Source organism: Taudactylus pleione, unplaced genomic scaffold, assembly GCF_031769625.1.
Source record: "Taudactylus pleione unplaced genomic scaffold, aTauple2 ptg000285l, whole genome shotgun sequence".
NCBI lineage: Eukaryota > Metazoa > Chordata > Amphibia > Anura > Myobatrachidae > Taudactylus > Taudactylus pleione.
The window spans coordinates 1,561,346-1,578,869 of NW_028284687.1; the positions used below are offsets into that span (position 1 = coordinate 1,561,346).

The 17,524-nt window shown below is 43.3% G+C and overlaps 1 protein-coding gene across 1 annotated transcript in view; it reads right to left on the reverse strand.

Annotated features, from left to right (window-relative positions):
• LOC148512044 (uncharacterized) overlaps window positions 1-17,524 on the reverse strand; it is a 100,204-nt gene that overhangs the window by 72,906 nt on the left and 9,774 nt on the right. Inside the window, 1 exon segment of the mRNA XM_088482330.1 lies at window positions 12,864-13,448. Coding sequence (XP_088338456.1) covers window positions 12,864-13,448 — 585 coding nt within the window.

A 17,524-nucleotide genomic window follows, 5' to 3' on the forward strand; every position in this document is an offset into this window, starting at 1 on the left:
ACCTTTACCCGCGATATAACATTGTATTCATGTCAAGTTGGTTCTTTGTAAACTCAGGGAATTCAGTCATTACACAGAGCGTACGCTCAGAGGACGCAGTTGGGTATGAGATGCGCGGTATCCCAAATGTTTTTGAAAAGTGCAGTGTGTTCCTGGGCGATGACTGGGAGGTGGCTATTTATCAGTGAAAGTGGCCAGGTAGACGGTCGCACAGCCGGTGACACGGGAGGTCATGCGCAGACGGAGAAGCTCCACCTGCCGCAGGGCTGGTGCGAGTTTCGATGCTGCAGCCGATGTTGGCGTGTAAAGACGCATCGGTGGAATTTAAGCGTGTATAGATGCTAACAGTGGGCATCTCAGTCCTTGCACATTCAGATGCAGTCAAGGGGTAGGGCTTTATATCACCATTAGCATAGAACTTTAGCCACGTCTGCGATCATCTCTGAATTAGGCCCAATATCTCCTGAGGGTTTTTTCCATGGACCCAGTAAAGTCATGATGACCCTTGATTGGGAGCAACTTACTAACCCTAAGGTTTTTTGGAATAGGTTCATCCATTCCTTTTCTTTATCAGGAAACCCAGATACTGCATTGACCTAGAAAGGGGCTCATGTAACTGTATGGCCTTCTCAACCCATGACAGATATTGAGTGTCTAAAATAAGATCTCATCTGAGCATCAGTGCTCTTGGCATCCCGGTCTAGAGTTATTGAGGTAGATGCCTCCATCCATCTGCTTCCTTTTCCCACAAATTTTCCTCTGCAGGTTACAATTTTGAATCTCGCTGTTAATTGGGAATGGAAACATTGGGATATAACTATGTAATCATAGTGTTCACTCACCACAGAAATCTGCAAAATATTGACCCCACCAAGAATAGACATTTTCGATTGGCTCGATGGGCAATTTTCTTTTCGAGGTAGAACTTCATCATCACCTACATACCCGGTGTCATGGTTTTGATATTCTGTAGATCCAGCCCCGGACCCTGCGGTATGATGGATGTGAGTAGGAAATATGGAGCCTTGATGATACTCCGAGTCTACACAGGAGAGTAGGTACACGAGTGACAATGTATACTATGCATGGATACTGGATTGGAACAAGAGTGAACATACCAAGCCCAATGGAACCAGAGTGAGCAGACCAGGCCCATTGGGTGACCCCTCACCTAGTGACCTGTGAGGGCCAGCAAGACCAGGGATACACTCCAGGGACAAAGTTGACCTCCAGGACTCAGAACAATATAGTACTGGTAGATTGGAACTATATGCTGACAGGTGACGGTGATACACAGCGGCAGATGGAAATGCAGGTGACAGCTCACAGGGAATGGCACTTGGTAGCTGATAATGGAAAACAGCAAATAGTCCATAATGGACAAATGAAAATCACAGGAGGCACAAAACCAGGACACAGGGAGTGAAACCTGGAGCCTAGAACTATCCTGGGAAGGAGACACATTGTTCAGGCCATGTCGTCTTAATAAAAGCATTTGTTGTTTCCGTAGAACTGCAAGTGCATGGACCTCCCTACCAAGTGTTCTTGTTGAAACCGCCACATTAGTGGCCATTTTGAAACTCGTGCGGAATGGTATGCATTTCCCTTACGTGGGGGTGTCCAATCACTTTTGTCTACATAGTGTACATCTTTTCATATCTTCAGTTCATCTGAGGGGGACCCTTCATCACACATGATTCTCAGAAAATCGATGGTCACCAATGCAAAAGTACTAAGCACAGATACGTGTTTCATGGCTCACTGTCTTAGACGGATCCCAACTAACATAGGGGAAACCGCCCTTCATATAATTTCTTTACTCCCTATGGAATCTGCTTGTAACTGGTATTATAATCCTGGACACACAAACTGAGCCTATGACATTCCCAGATCCTGCTCCCATGAGGTTGGTCCTCTGAAATCCTTTCACTCTGGGGGATCGCTCATGGTGGCGCTACCTTGTAAATTGGAATCCTCGCTAAAATTGAGAAGTCGGTGCTAGAGTCAGCTTGGGCGAATTGCATCCATAACAATCTAGCACATTTATGGTTTATGTCGGCAAGCAGCAGAAACGGTACTCTATAGGGAAATCATCTCTTATATATAAAAAATAGACAAAGCCAAGATGTTCTCTATTGTGAGGCGTAGCATGCTCTTGTATTTGACTTCAATGTCTCTCCTGCCACGCAAAACAGGTCTGCATACTATGCTAGTAAATCACATATTCACCAGGTGGTTACCTAACTTGATAATAAGTTTTTAGCTGTCCATAACTGTAGTTACTTTAAACATGCGCCTCTTTTATCTCCGTCAACGGGGGAGAGAGGTAGTTCACACACTGCCACTGCCTGAGAATCTATCTGTCATGATGGCAGTGGGAATAATCTTAAAAAGTTAATTTAAAGTGCCCAAACTCTAGTCACAGTACTCTTAACTCTCCAAGAATATACAGTAAGCCCCAAATAACCTATGGGGTCCAATAGTTGCCGCAATGTAATTTAAAATATAATTGCAAGCTTATAGTTTATAACGTTGTGTATTGTAGTTTTCTCAGCAGTTAATGGACTATGAATAGAAATGAAAAAATACTCTGTGCTCCACCAACAGCTGCCTACAGATGGGCTCAGCTAGTTTGATGCTCCATACGCCATGTAGTGCACCATGCATCTCGCGCCACACAGTACGCCTTGAGTCATGCCACACAGTACGCCTTGAGTCATGCCACACAGAATGTTTCATAAGGGAACGTAGCGTACAACTGTAAAAAAATCATAACTTGTAATACAACTTCTTGTCCACTAGGTGTCACTTTTCCTAAACTACACAGCGCATGCGCCAGATTTCCAATGCGTTTTCTGTATCACCGGCCGATGATTGACTGACAGAAGCAGTGATTCGGTACACTATAGTACAGCGTTTTCCTCATGGAATCAGGGCTGTAGAAGAATGTCTAATAAAGGTTTAAATCATTACATTAAGTGTGTGAGTCCTGTACTTTTGTATAAAAATATTTCACACGCACGCACAGCTTTTAATGAGGAGGGATAAATATTCACTAATGCTCCCCAGCCATCATTCGCTTCTGTTCAATGCCGCCAAACTCAATACATTGTCCACAACTTCATACCACCTGGCATTTCTATGATACTTTATGCCACTGTACTGCTGATGCACTGTGTGCTCAAGAAGGTGGTGTGCGGTGCTCTATACAGTACCTACATAGCGCCCTGCTAGTCGCGCTATGCTGTGGCGTATGGAGTCTCATACTGTAGTACTGCACATGTCCAATGGAGCCGATCGGGAGTCACACACAGTGCATCCCAGACTTACAGTAGATACTATAGTGATTTAATGACTTAAAAACTAGTAGTGGGCTGTTTGAAAGAGGGGTCTCTGTATTACAAACTGACTGTGCGTTTTAAGGCGCACACTTGTGTCACTGTTGGCATTGTTCCAGATTTAGATACTATAGTAATTTCATGACTTAGAAACTAGTAGTGGGCTCTGTTTGAAAGAGGAGTCTCTGTATTACAAACTGACTGTGCGTTTTAAGGCGCATACTTCCGTCACTGTCGGCATTGTTCCAGATTTAGATACTATAGTAATTTCATGACTTAGAAACTAGTAGTGGGCTCTGTTTGAAAGAGGAGTCTCTGTATTACAAACTGACTGTGCGTTTTAAGGTACACACTTGCGGCAATGTCGGCACTGTGGTGGCTGCCAGCTCCACGAGTTGCACATGGGATCTCCGGTGCATGCCCAGTGGAGCCACTCCATATGCCATGTAGCATCCTGCTAGTCACGCTATGCTGTGGCGTGTGGAGTCTCATAGTACTGCACATGCCCAGTGGAGCCGGTCGGGAGTTACACACACTGCATCAGCTGTACACGATAGGTGCGGCTTTCGACATGGCTTGCGTGTGTAGGCTAGAGGTTTGGGTGAGTGTACATGTCCAAATCAGGATGTCATTGAACAAGCAAAGACAAATACCCTACAAACAGATATGTAACACACTGGCACCAATGAATAAATATATCAGTTAATACAAAAAAATACATAAGGGGCAGATATGGATCAAAAAAATTGTCTGTTTTTCACAAAAGTTCATCCAAACTTCCTCTGTGTACTCCACCGATATCGGAACATGTTGGAAAAAGTAAGTACGTTGTTATGCTTTTATGGATGTGAGTGCACTATTAATATTTTTATATATTTCCTCTATATATAAATACTGGTTGAGATTGGTGGAGGAGGAGTTTGGCTGCTGTATATTCATTTGATATACAGTATATCTACAATAAGGTCAACTGTGAGCAAGCTAACGGAATGGGGAGAGACTTGGGATAGGATGTTCCCCTCATCCTATTGTTTGCTTAGTGCTATCCTTCTCTTCCCAAGTCTAGTGATGTGACCTCGGCGCTGTGTGTGGAATATGAGTGTGAAGTGTTACCCAGGGTGGTGAAAATATTAATACATATCGCACAATGAAGGTTTCTGTGAGGAGGACATTATCTACCAAGAGTGAGCTCTTACATGTGAAGAGCCCAGATCAATCCCCCTAACATCTGAATTCAGGCAGATCCTGGCAGCTATAGATTCCACGCATAAAGCATTACATTGTCCGTGCCTCAAATCTCATTTACCAAAGGATATGTATTTCATTAGCCAATGGTAAAGAGATTGTACAGTCAGTTGATGCCATCAGTGGGTCCATCTAATGCAGAGAAGGGTTCCGTGTGAACATCAGCAAACCATGGCTCAGTTGGTCGTGAGAGTGAAGATTATTAAGAGATCTAGAAAACTGACTAAAGGAATAATTCATCTTAACTGTGTCGTAAGTGAGAGTGTGTTGCCTATCCCTGATTGCCACAGTAGCTGGAGATCCCTGTTTGGCTCTAAGGCCCTCATTCAGAGCCGTACGCTCTGAGCAGAGCGCACGCTCTGAATGAGGGCCGGGCTCCATTTTCATGGAGCGTCCTCCTGGACGCTCGTATAGCTGTGGGTCACCACCCACAGGCTATACGAGCGTGCTTTGTGATGGCCGCGATGGTCGAGACCATTCGCGACCATCGAATTAGCGAGCCGGAGCCTGCGGTTGCGGTTTTCAACCGCAGCTCCGGAGTGATTTTGGCTCTATCAAAGCCAAAATCACTCCCACTGACATCACTAGTGATGTCAGTGGGCCGGCTTCTGATGGGAGGCGTTCCCGTGGGAACGCCCCGTCAGGGAGGCACGCCCCCGGCACGCCCACCAAAGGGGGCGTGCTGTCAATCAACATTGACAGCACGCCCCCTTTGATCGGACACAACGAGCGAAGGACTTTCCTTCGCTCGTCGCGTCTGGCGCATGCGCACGACGGAGCTCCCTCCGTCGTGCGCATGCTCAGTGCATAACATCGACCCACTTGCGAGCGGACAGCCGCTCGCGAGTGGGTCTGAATCAGGCCCTAAGTCCCTAAGCCAGCATGTATCTACTTTGTTACTTTTCTAAAAAATCATTGGTTAAGTCAACAAATTTTTGGTTTGGCAAGGACCAACTGAATTTCATCTTTGACCACCAGAAGTTGATTATAATCCCGTAAGGAATGTGAGGACTGGGGCAACCATTCAAGCTGATAAAACTGCATAGAAAAGGAGATCAACAACTATTTTTGCTTATGAATCGATGCATCAGACTTTTGGGCCTTCCAAACCATATGAGAAAATCAAGGGGCACAAAATTTTGTAAACTGAGTGGTCAATTGAGCCTTGAATGAGCCTTGAACTGGGGATTTTAACAATTGCTTTAATTGGACTCTCTTCCACCAATGTCCACAAAAGGGAAATCATGTATATTGCAATAATCATTATCTCTGAGAGCCCTTGCAACAACCCATCACTCTCAATGCTTATTAACAGAGGATGAGGCCAGATACTGGAACACTTGAATTTTGAGTCTGTCCAAAAAGACAATAGGAGAGTTCCTACAGGCCTACTCTGTCTCTCCTTCAAGACAAAGGGCCTGATTCAGACCCACTCGCGAGCGGCTGTCCGCTCGCAAGTGGGTCGATGTTCTGCACTGAGCATGCGCACGACGGAGGGAGCTCCGTCGTGCGCATGCGCCAGACGCGACGAGAGAAGGACTTTCCTTCGCTCGTTGTGTCTGATCAAAGGGGGCGTGCTGTCGATGTTGATTGACAGCACGCCCCCTTTGGTGGGCGTGCCGGGGGCGTGCCTCCCTGACGGGGGGCGTTCCCTTAGGGAACGCCTCCCGTCAGAAGCCGGCCCACTGACACTGACTAGTGATGTCATTGGGAGTGATTTTGGCTCTGATAGAGCCAAAATCACTCCGGGCCTTGCGGTTGAAAACCTCAACCGCAGGCTCCGGCTCGCAGTTTCGATGGTCGCGATGGTCAAGACCATCGCGGCCATCAAACTGCACGCTCGTATAGGCTGTGGGTGGTGACCCACAGCTATACGAGCGTCCAGGAGGACGCTCCATAGTTATGGAGGCCGGCCCTCATTCAGAGCGTGCGCTCTGCTCAGAACGTACAGCTCTGAATGAGGGCCAAAGTCCTCCATGTCCTTTGTCTTGAAGGAGAGGAACGTCAAAACATCCAGGTCGTAGAGATGGATCTATGGGGAAGTGAGGTCACCTATGCAAAGCAAGAGACAGCATATTGTTTCTCATGAATTTTTGATGTTCTGATTTTCTAGGTTGTATAATACCAAGGTTGTTATAGTTTATGAGCAGTTGGCCTTTTGTATGGCGCCATTCTTCCAAATTTTACCTACTGTGGTAAATGCTGTAAATCTAATTTTATCTGGAGTAGTTCGGTTCCCTCAATTTTCATTTTTTTGGTGTGCCCTTAAAGTTCTGCTTTGTGGAATGGCCATCCAGGTGGGCTCCAGGTTATGACTGAGGCATGTGCAAACCCAAGCCGATCCAGAAACTACATTTTCTACATTAGAACAAAATCAAACTCACCCATCTCTTATCCTTAAAAAGCAAATTACTGAGGTTCGGAAACAGCTTGTCCTCTACATGTATGCAGTTAGCTGATAACAAATGTATACATCAGTTCTGTCTCTGGCTATAGGGTGGGCAGACTCCAAGCATGCAAGCTTTGGGGGCGTCAGGCACATAACAGGATCAAATGTCTGCTTAATCCCCATGGTAACAAGTTTCTCAATCCCATTGATATTGCCAATCAGTTACCTATTTGCTATGCCCAGTTTTAATTTTTGAGATGACCCTTCCTTAAAACTGAGGGTCTGATTCAGACCTGCTTGCGAGCGCTATGCGCTTGCAAACTGGTCGATGGTGGCCCAGTGCGCATGCATGAGACCCGGATAGCGATGGGCAAACCGTCGCTCCGGGTCTCCTACCAAAGGGGGCGTGCTGTCGATGTTGAGTGACAGCACGCCCCCTTTGGTGGGTGGGCCGGGGGAGTGGCTGCCCAAACGGAGGCGTTCCCATGTGAACGCCTCCGTTTGGGGGCGGTCCCACTGACATCACGAGTGATGTCAGTGGGAGAGATTTCGGCTCTGTTAGAGCCGAAATCTCTCTGGGGCTTGCGGCAACGAGACCCTACCACAAGGGTCTCGTCGTAAGCACGATGGCCGCGGTGGTCTTGACCATCGCAACCATCTTCCTGGCCGCTCGCTATAGCTGTGGGTGGTCACCCACAGCTATGCGAGCGGCCAGGAGGCCGCTCTAAAAAACAAGAAGGCCGGCCCTGATTCAGAGCGAGCGCTCTGTCAGAGCATCCGGCTCTGAATCAGTGCCTGAGGCTCTTCCGAATAACATACCCCAGTATAACATCCTCGGTCTGCAAACTTATGATACTTTTACTTGGAAAAGGATGGCTTTGACCTATTTTGGAATTTAGATTCTGGCATCCTTGGCTAACATATCTGAGCTCAACCTACTACCCCTGGCTATCCATATATAACTCAATCTAAACATCATGGGGGTTTCCAGTTGCCTTACTTGCAGATACCAAGAGGTATGCATCCACATTCCATTACAGCGCAGGTTCTCAAACTCGGTCCTCAGGACCCCAAACAGTGCATGTTTTCCAGGTCTCCTCACAGAATCACAGGTGAAATAATTAGTTCCTTCTGTGGATCCTTTAAAATCTGTCAGGGAGTAATGAATACACCTGTGCACCTGCTGGGTGAATTGGAAAATGTGACCTGTGTGGGGTCCTGAGGACCGAGTTTGAGAACCTCTGTATCACGTATTTTTAATGAGATACTGTATAATTGTATTGTAACCATTAGAATGTCATTAAGTGGAATAAAGGCAAGAGTATCTGTATATGTTGTTATTACTGATCCTCAATTAATTAGTAGCATAAAAGCATGTATATTTATTAGATCTCAATACAACATATAATCTTTAATTGGGATGTAATCCTTATAATAAGATCCAGACTGTATGTCTTAATATACTGTATGTCTTAATAACACACTGATTGATCCTATGTTAGTAACCATCCCCTAGATACAGTAACAAATTATTTTACTTTGTTACAAAGTCAAAAAGTGCCCAATGCCAACATCACAGCGGGCAACGGTATATTCCTGTACCAGCGTACAATCTCACTGCAACAATATTACACTGTACAACATCACAGCGGGCAACGGTATATTCCTGTACCAGCGTACAATCACACTGCTACAATATTACACTGTACAACATCACAGCGGGCAACGGTATATTCCTGTACCAGCGTACAATCACACTGCTACAATATTACACTGTACAACATCACAGCGGGCAACAGTATATTCCTGTACCAGCGTACAATCTCACTGCTACAATATTACACTGTACAACATCACAGCGGGCAACGGTATATTCCTGTACCAGCGTACAATCAAAGTTTGAGCTGTATCAATTCTGACAAATGTATTTCAGTAATTAGAGAATATGTTACATTGTATATTAGATAGATAGTAACCATGTGCCTGCCCACTGTGATGTTGTACAGTGTAATATTGTAGCAGTGAGATTGTACGCTGGTACAGGAATATACCGTTGCCCGCTGTGATGTTGTACAGTGTAATATTGTAGCAGTGTGATTGTACGCTGGTACAGGAATATACCGTTGCCCGCTGTGATGTTGTACAGTGTAATATTGTAGCAGTGTGATTGTACGCTGGTACAGGAATATACCGTTGCCCGCTGTGATGTTGTACAGTGTAATATTGTAGCAGTGAGATTGTACGCTGGTACAGGAATATACCGTTGCCCGCTGTGATGTTGTACAGTGTAATATTGTAGCAGTGAGATTGTACGCTGGTACAGGAATATACCGTTGCCCGCTGTGATGTTGTACAGTGTAATATTGTAGCAGTGTGATTGTACGCTGGTACAGGAATATACCGTTGCCCGCTGTGATGTTGTACAGTGTAATATTGTAGCAGTGAGATTGTACGCTGGTACAGGAATATACCGTTGCCCGCTGTGATGTTGTACAGTGTAATATTGTAGCAGTGTGATTGTACGCTGGTACAGGAATATACCGTTGCCCGCTGTGATGTTGTACAGTGTAATATTGTAGCAGTGAGATTGTACGCTGGTACAGGAATATACCGTTGCCCGCTGTGATGTTGTACAGTGTAATATTGTAGCAGTGAGATTGTACGCTGGTACAGGAATATACCGTTGCCCGCTGTGATGTTGTACAGTGTAATATTGTAGCAGTGAGATTGTACGCTGGTACAGGAATATACCGTTGCCCGCTGTGATGTTGGTATTGGGCACTTTTTGACTTTGTAACAAAGTAAAATAATTTGTTACTGTATCTAGGGGATGGTTACTAACATAGGATCAATCAGTGTGTTATTTAGACATACAGTATATTAAGACATACAGTCTGGATCTTATTATAAGGATTACATCCCAATTAAAGATTATATGTTGTATTGAGATCTAATAAATATACATGCTTTTATGCTACTAATTAATTGAGGATCAGTAATAACAACATATACAGATACTTTTGCCTTTATTCCACTTAATGACATTCTAATGGTTACAATACAATTATACAGTATCTCATTAAACATACGTGATACAGAGGATAATACAGCTCTTTATTTTAATTGTCATTACTTTTCTATCGTTTTACTTCGCTGATTTTAACATGTCTATTTAATAATGTATATCCAATAAAAGTTATATTTTAATATTATTATACCTATATTGACATTGTTGTGCATCCAAGTGAATGGACTACTTTTTTCTTTTTGGCGTTTTTTATTACAGGATTGGTGTAAACCATGGGTGGATTTAGAAAGGGCTTTCATGTTGCTTTATCTACCTACAGATCTTGATTGTACGCCTAATCTACTACAGCCTTTACCTACTAATCACTTACGGTCCATTGTGAACACATAATCAATATGGGACAAGTTTATCCAACAGGATGTGGATATGGAGTTACCTACGAGCTATTTGTGCATGCAGTGTCCCTGCTAATTCCCAATCTCTCACTCTCTTCCTGGTCCCAATAGGATTTACTGAGGGTGGACTCGCTTCTGAATTCAACATCTGTATTACCCTTTGTGGCGTTATGTCAAAACTGTAGATGCTGTGGTCAGACACCTGTAAGTTTCTGAAAGTCAGGCACTGGATACTAGCTATAGCCAAGTTACCCCGCACTCTCCATCCTCCTCCACCCCAACATTGGTCCAGGTTGGCTAATGAAGTCTCATGGGGTGTCATTTCATTTTGGTACCATTACTTATCTCTCTCCACTATGACTGAATAACGTAGGGCTCAGCTACAATGTGAATCCAATCTCCAACGGTCCCTCACCCTATCCCAATGAAAGCATTTACAAAACTACCCACACCATGTCCAAATGCCTGAACCATACACATTTATATAAATTATATCTTACCCTGAATAAATTACATGCAAATTGGCCTCATTGTTCTAAATATTGTTGGTATAATTGTAGCACCATTGGTACCTTGCTTGATGTATTCTGGGATTGCCCGGGCGTCACTACATAGTTTTTGACGGTTTTTAAATTCGGTTTTATCAATAACTGTGAAACCTGAACCGGGTCTGGTGCTTCTCCTCCCTTTACCCCAGACGGTACCTAAGCATGGTTAGTATGGTCTTGGCCATATTTTTTTGGCCACTAGAGCGGCTACAGCTCAGAATTGGAAGTCTCCTTTACCAACTAAATTGTGTCCAAGGTTCATTACCACTTTGTAATGGAGATACTCGGACTCCCATACTCTTCATCAGCCTGATCTGATGAACTGGTTCCCATGGCCTGAGTTTACTACCGATGGGTGGGGAGCTCATATGCTCAGATCTTCCTGTCCATTAACTAGGCTGCCCTCAGACCCCACTGAGCCCCCAGATACTTGAAAGTGACACTTGTTTTCTGTTTGTGTGATGAAGGACTATGGCAATGTACAGCTCTACGATGTTTTACAAGGTCTCTATGCTGACTTTTATACACTACTTTCATTTATTACTGACTGTGTTCTGTAACTGAGATGTATGATATGTTATCGCACCCCTTCCCTGTTCTGTACCCCCTATCCTATGTATATTATGTATGTGTATATGGAAACTCAACAAACATGAATGATAGAAATAAAAATATCAAAACAACGTCTGTAACTTGAGGATTCTATCAAATCCATAAAATATTCAATAAAATCGTAAAATTCAAAAATTTTTGCTTTACATGGGTGGATTAAAACATTCATACAGTCTGCAAATCGGCTTTTTGCCTTTTTTTTGTCTTCCCCACCAGAGCCGATTATTGATTGTTCCCTCCTTCAATGTTACTAAGTGTCCCGGGGAGTTGAGGCAGAGCCAGATGGTAAAGGCTACAGACTATCAGGCTCTGCAGGGGCAGGTGCATGTACATTCCTTTGTGGTGCAAAAGCCTGTACCCATAGCACCACTGCTAGAGCTGTGCTGTTGGCTATAGCATTGGCACAATCCCCTTATCGCTTGGGGAAGTTCTTTGATCCTATTATTAAGCCGTCTAGTAGGCTTCCCTAAATGAGTCTCCTCACCACGGAGATGCTGAAGGACCACAACTCAACTGAGATGGTTGATGTCCAAATGGTGGCTTCCTTTAAACCTTTAAAAATTTATTTTGCCCCCTGTGGGGCAGTAGCGGAAAGCACCGGAGACCCTTCCCCCCTCCTTAACTCAGAGAACTCTTCACCAACTTCAGCTATGAAGGGCCAGTGCCGGGGCTGACCTGGACTTGAAAACCCAGTTAGCTACTCCAGAAAAAGTCGCTTAACTTATGAATGTGCCTTTGGTACATGGTCAAGGGCAAATCTAGGCATGATGGCTGGAGTTGTGGGGCTGAAGGCAGAAAATGCTGGTCATGGTAGCACTGCAACCAAATCCTCAGCTGTGTCTAGCCAAATAGAGGTATAGAGTAGGAGCAGATCAAGCTCTGAAACTGTCACTCTATACACTATCTGTATCCAATATCTCCACCTAAGATGAATGGGAAAATATTTTAATGTTTAAAAGGAGTTACACACATTCCAACATCACATCAAGTAAAGCACAAATGTCACCAATACACAGCGCAGGAAGGCAGCCATTTTGGAGACATTGTGTAGTAAAATACTACACAGATGGTAATTACAGTTACAATTCTAGTTCCCGGCTATGGGCAGTTAACGACAATGTAGCAAAAGGTTACAACACTGCACATCACTGTATGAGATATCTGTGTACTGCAATCCAAAAAGGCAATTTTATCTTTTTAATATGTGCATTTGAAAGTTTTTAGTAAAGTATCAATGTCTGTGGATGGCAATGATAAAACATTACTATAACTAGGTGCCTGTAGCTTTGGTAAGAAATGGTCTCTAACGTATGTGAGTTCTCTGATGTGTAACAAGAGCTGATTTCTGTATAAAACATTTCCCACATTCAGAAGATGGAAATGGCTTCTCACCAGTGTGACGTCTCTGATGTATAACAAGATCTGATTTCTGTATAAAACATTTCCCACACTCAGAACATGGAAAAGGTTTCTCACGTGTGTGACTTTTGTGATGTATAGCAAGATGTGATATCTGTATAAAACATTTCCCACATTCTGAGCATGGAAATGGCCTCTCACCTGTGTGACTTCTCTCATGTGTAACAAGATGTGATTCATGTGTAAAACATTTTCCACACTCACATGGAAACAGTTTCTCACCTGTGTGAGTTCTCCGATGTGTAACAAGAGATGATTTCTGTGTAAAACATTTCCCACACTCAGAGCATGGAAATGGTTTCTCACCTGTGTGACTTCTCTGATGTGTAACAAGAGATGATTTCTGTGTACAACATTTCCCACACTCAGCACATGAAAATGGCTTCGCACCTGTGTGACCTCTCTTATGTCTAACAAGATGTGATTCATGTATAAAACATTTCCCACACTCAGAGCATGGAAATGGTCTCTCACCTGTGTGACTTCTCTCATGTGTAACAAGAGATGATTTTTCTGGAAACCATTTCCCACATTCAGAGCATGAAAATGGCTTCTCCTCCATGTGATGTTTCTGATGTCTAACAAGCGAGTATTTCCGTACAAAACATTTACCACATTCAGGACAGGAATATACGCTATCATTTGTATGAGCTGCACTATGGTTAAGAGTATCCGCATTCTCAGGAGAACATTCCTCTGGATTAGAGGAATCATGTAATAGATCGGCAATGTGAAGTGCTGGATGTGTATTTAGGGAAATGGAGGGTTCTCCTGTAGAATCTCGGGAGCTTTTATCTTCCATTTTGAAAGCTGAAGACAAAATGAGATGTCCTTCTGAAGTCTTCGTGATGTTGTGTCCATCAGCTGGAAATAAGTTGCATGGAAATTGTTTATTTATTAAATTGAGTAATTTCCATACTGTTAGTGAGTTTGAGAAGTGCAGTTGCTTTAAATTTGCAAACAATTTTTCTGTAAAACAAGGAAAAGAGAATAACGAAAATATGCCTGATGCCCACTAAACAGCAGTGGTCCCAGTCTTTGAAAAGCCATGCCACCTACACTGTTTGCCGTGAATTCAAGACACCAGAGCTCTGCGATCTCAGAGATAGCCACCAGACCCACCAAGCCTCTCTCCATCATCACTAGGCACAGGTACTGTGGCCCTCATTCTTATGGGCACATTGAACAAGAAATTATGGAGTGAGCAGACTGCAGAGCTACAACAAGCAGTCACAGATATCAAAGGGCTTATCCAACTAGCCCAAAGGGTTTCCGTGGTGGAACACTAGCTAGGAGAAATTTTTCAAGATATCAGTGCTTTAAAATCACAGACTTCTAAATTACAGAAGTCTGACTATGAAATTTGGGTGAAATTGGATGATCTAGAAAATAGATCCCAAGACAATTATTTAACAATTGTGGGACAACCTGAAAACACTGAATGAGTCCATATTAAACATTTTCTGTGATCCATGCTCCCAGAAATAATGAATATACAAGATACCTGCACTGATCTGGTAACAGATCGTGCTTTTAGGACAGGATCATTCTGACCACAACCTAATTCCAGACCACATATTTTTCATTTCAGGTGCCTTAACTACTACCATAAGCAATCTATATGGTCGGCATTACATAGACAGCGCAAGATGAATTGGAATGGCTCTAAATTCTACATTCTCGTGGACTACTCCCCAGAACTCACGAGGGCTCGTATGACGTTTCCCCGTTTGCTCCTGTCTAGTCCAATCTGGTCTCAAATGTACGCCTTTGTCTCTTTAAAAAGGATACTTTCAAGGATTTCACCTCGGCTTCGGATACACAGGCCTGTTTGGATGAAGAGCATTCTGCTGCCAATGCTACTTTGGGAGATGCCGCTTCTGTGACGTGAGATGATGTTGGAAAGACCAGGTCACATCATGGAGCTGCTTCAGAGGCTGTTGCGAAGGCTTCTGGAAGCTATTGTGACTCCCACATTCGTATTGTTGCAGCTCAGGTTTCACCGGTCTCCCTAAAACCTCAATTGCTGACCTTTACTGTATTGCTTTGGTTACTCCCCTATTTTAGCAATTATTAAGGTGCTTAATTATGCAGTTTCTGTTTTACTTGCTACTATAATTCCAATAACCGTAGTTCTCATTTTTGCATGTTGTTTTAATAGTTGATTTCGTCTACCCTCCTTTTTTATATTGCTAAATAATGCTGTACTTTATAAAATTTTGATATAGCTGAGTTGGGCCTGGGGCTTCTTAGTCCAAGTAAAGTCAAGATTTTTGGTAATTCACAGTGAAATGATTCCTTTTCTACTCCAGGATCTGTTGGTTCTCCTGGATCAAATACCACTTACAGATGAATGGAGCTTTAGACACCCTTTGTCATGATCCGATGCAAATGTTCCTCTATGGAGGACGGTGAGCTGGGAGTTCGGATGACTAGGGAAGTGACAGTAACTAGGTCTCCTAGTTGCAGCCGAACCCAGGTTTCTCATAGGCCCTCTTTTTATAAAGTTCCAACAACCAATACCACAAGGGGTAGGTCAACCTTGGTTTTCTTAGTTAATCAAGCAATGCGAATGTGTACATTACTTTTCTATCGTTTTACTTCGCTGATTTTAAAATGTCTATTTAATAATGTATATCCAATAAAAGTTATATTTTAATATTATTATACCTATATTGACATTGTTGTGCATCCAAGTGAATGGACTACTTTTTTCTTTTTGGCGTTTTTTATTACAGGATTGGTGTAAACCATGGGTGGATTTAGAAAGGGCTTTCATGTTGCTTTATCTACCTACAGATCTTGATTGTACGCCTAATCTACTACAGCCTTTACCTACTAATCACTTACGGTCCATTGTGAACACATAATCAATATGGGACAAGTTTATCCAACAGGATGTGGATATGGAGTTACCTACGAGCTATTTGTGCATGCAGTGTCCCTGCTAATTCCCAATCTCTCACTCTCTTCCTGGTCCCAATAGGATTTACTGAGGGTGGACTCGCTTCTGAATTCAACATCTGTATTACCCTTTGTGGCGTTATGTCAAAACTGTAGATGCTGTGGTCAGACACCTGTAAGTTTCTGAAAGTCAGGCACTGGATACTAGCTATAGCCAAGTTACCCCGCACTCTCCATCCTCCTCCACCCCAACATTGGTCCAGGTTGGCTAATGAAGTCTCATGGGGTGTCATTTCATTTTGGTACCATTACTTATCTCTCTCCACTATGACTGAATAACGTAGGGCTCAGCTACAATGTGAATCCAATCTCCAACGGTCCCTCACCCTATCCCAATGAAAGCATTTACAAAACTACCCACACCATGTCCAAATGCCTGAACCATACACATTTATATAAATTATATCTTACCCTGAATAAATTACATGCAAATTGGCCTCATTGTTCTAAATATTGTTGGTATAATTGTAGCACCATTGGTACCTTGCTTGATGTATTCTGGGATTGCCCGGGCGTCACTACATAGTTTTTGATGGTTTTTAAATTCGGTTTTATCAATAACTGTGAAACCTGAACCGGGTCTGGTGCTTCTCCTCCCTTTACCCCAGACGGTACCTAAGCATGGTTAGTATGGTCTTGGCCATATTTTTTTGGCCACTAGAGCGGCTACAGCTCAGAATTGGAAGTCTCCTTTACCAACTAAATTGTGTCCAAGGTTCATTACCACTTTGTAATGGAGATACTCGGACTCCCATACTCTTCATCAGCCTGATCTGATGAACTGATTCCCATGGCCTGAGTTTACTACCGATGGGTGGGGAGCTCATATGCTCAGATCTTCCTGTCCATTAACTAGGCTGCCCTCAGACCCCACTGAGCCCCCAGATACTTGAAAGTGACACTTGTTTTCTGTTTGTGTGATGAAGGACTATGGCAATGTACAGCTCTACGATGTTTTACAAGGTCTCTATGCTGACTTTTATACACTACTTTCATTTATTACTGACTGTGTTCTGTAACTGAGATGTATGATATGTTATCGCACCCCTTCCCTGTTCTGTACCCCCTATCCTATGTATATTATGTATGTGTATATGGAAACTCAACAAACATGAATGATAGAAATAAAAATATCAAAACAACGTCTGTAACTTGAGGATTCTATCAAATCCATAAAATATTCAATAAAATCGTAAAATTCAAAAATTTTTGCTTTACATGGGTGGATTAAAACATTCATACAGTCTGCAAATCGGCTTTTTGCCTTTTTTTTGTCTTCCCCACCAGAGCCGATTATTGATTGTTCCCTCCTTCAATGTTACTAAGTGTCCCGGGGAGTTGAGGCAGAGCCAGATGGTAAAGGCTACAGACTATCAGGCTCTGCAGGGGCAGGTGCATGTACATTCCTTTGTGGTGCAAAAGCCTGTACCCATAGCACCACTGCTAGAGCTGTGCTGTTGGCTATAGCATTGGCACAATCCCCTTATCGCTTGGGGAAGTTCTTTGATCCTATTATTAAGCCGTCTAGTAGGCTTCCCTAAATGAGTCTCCTCACCACGGAGATGCTGAAGGACCACAACTCAACT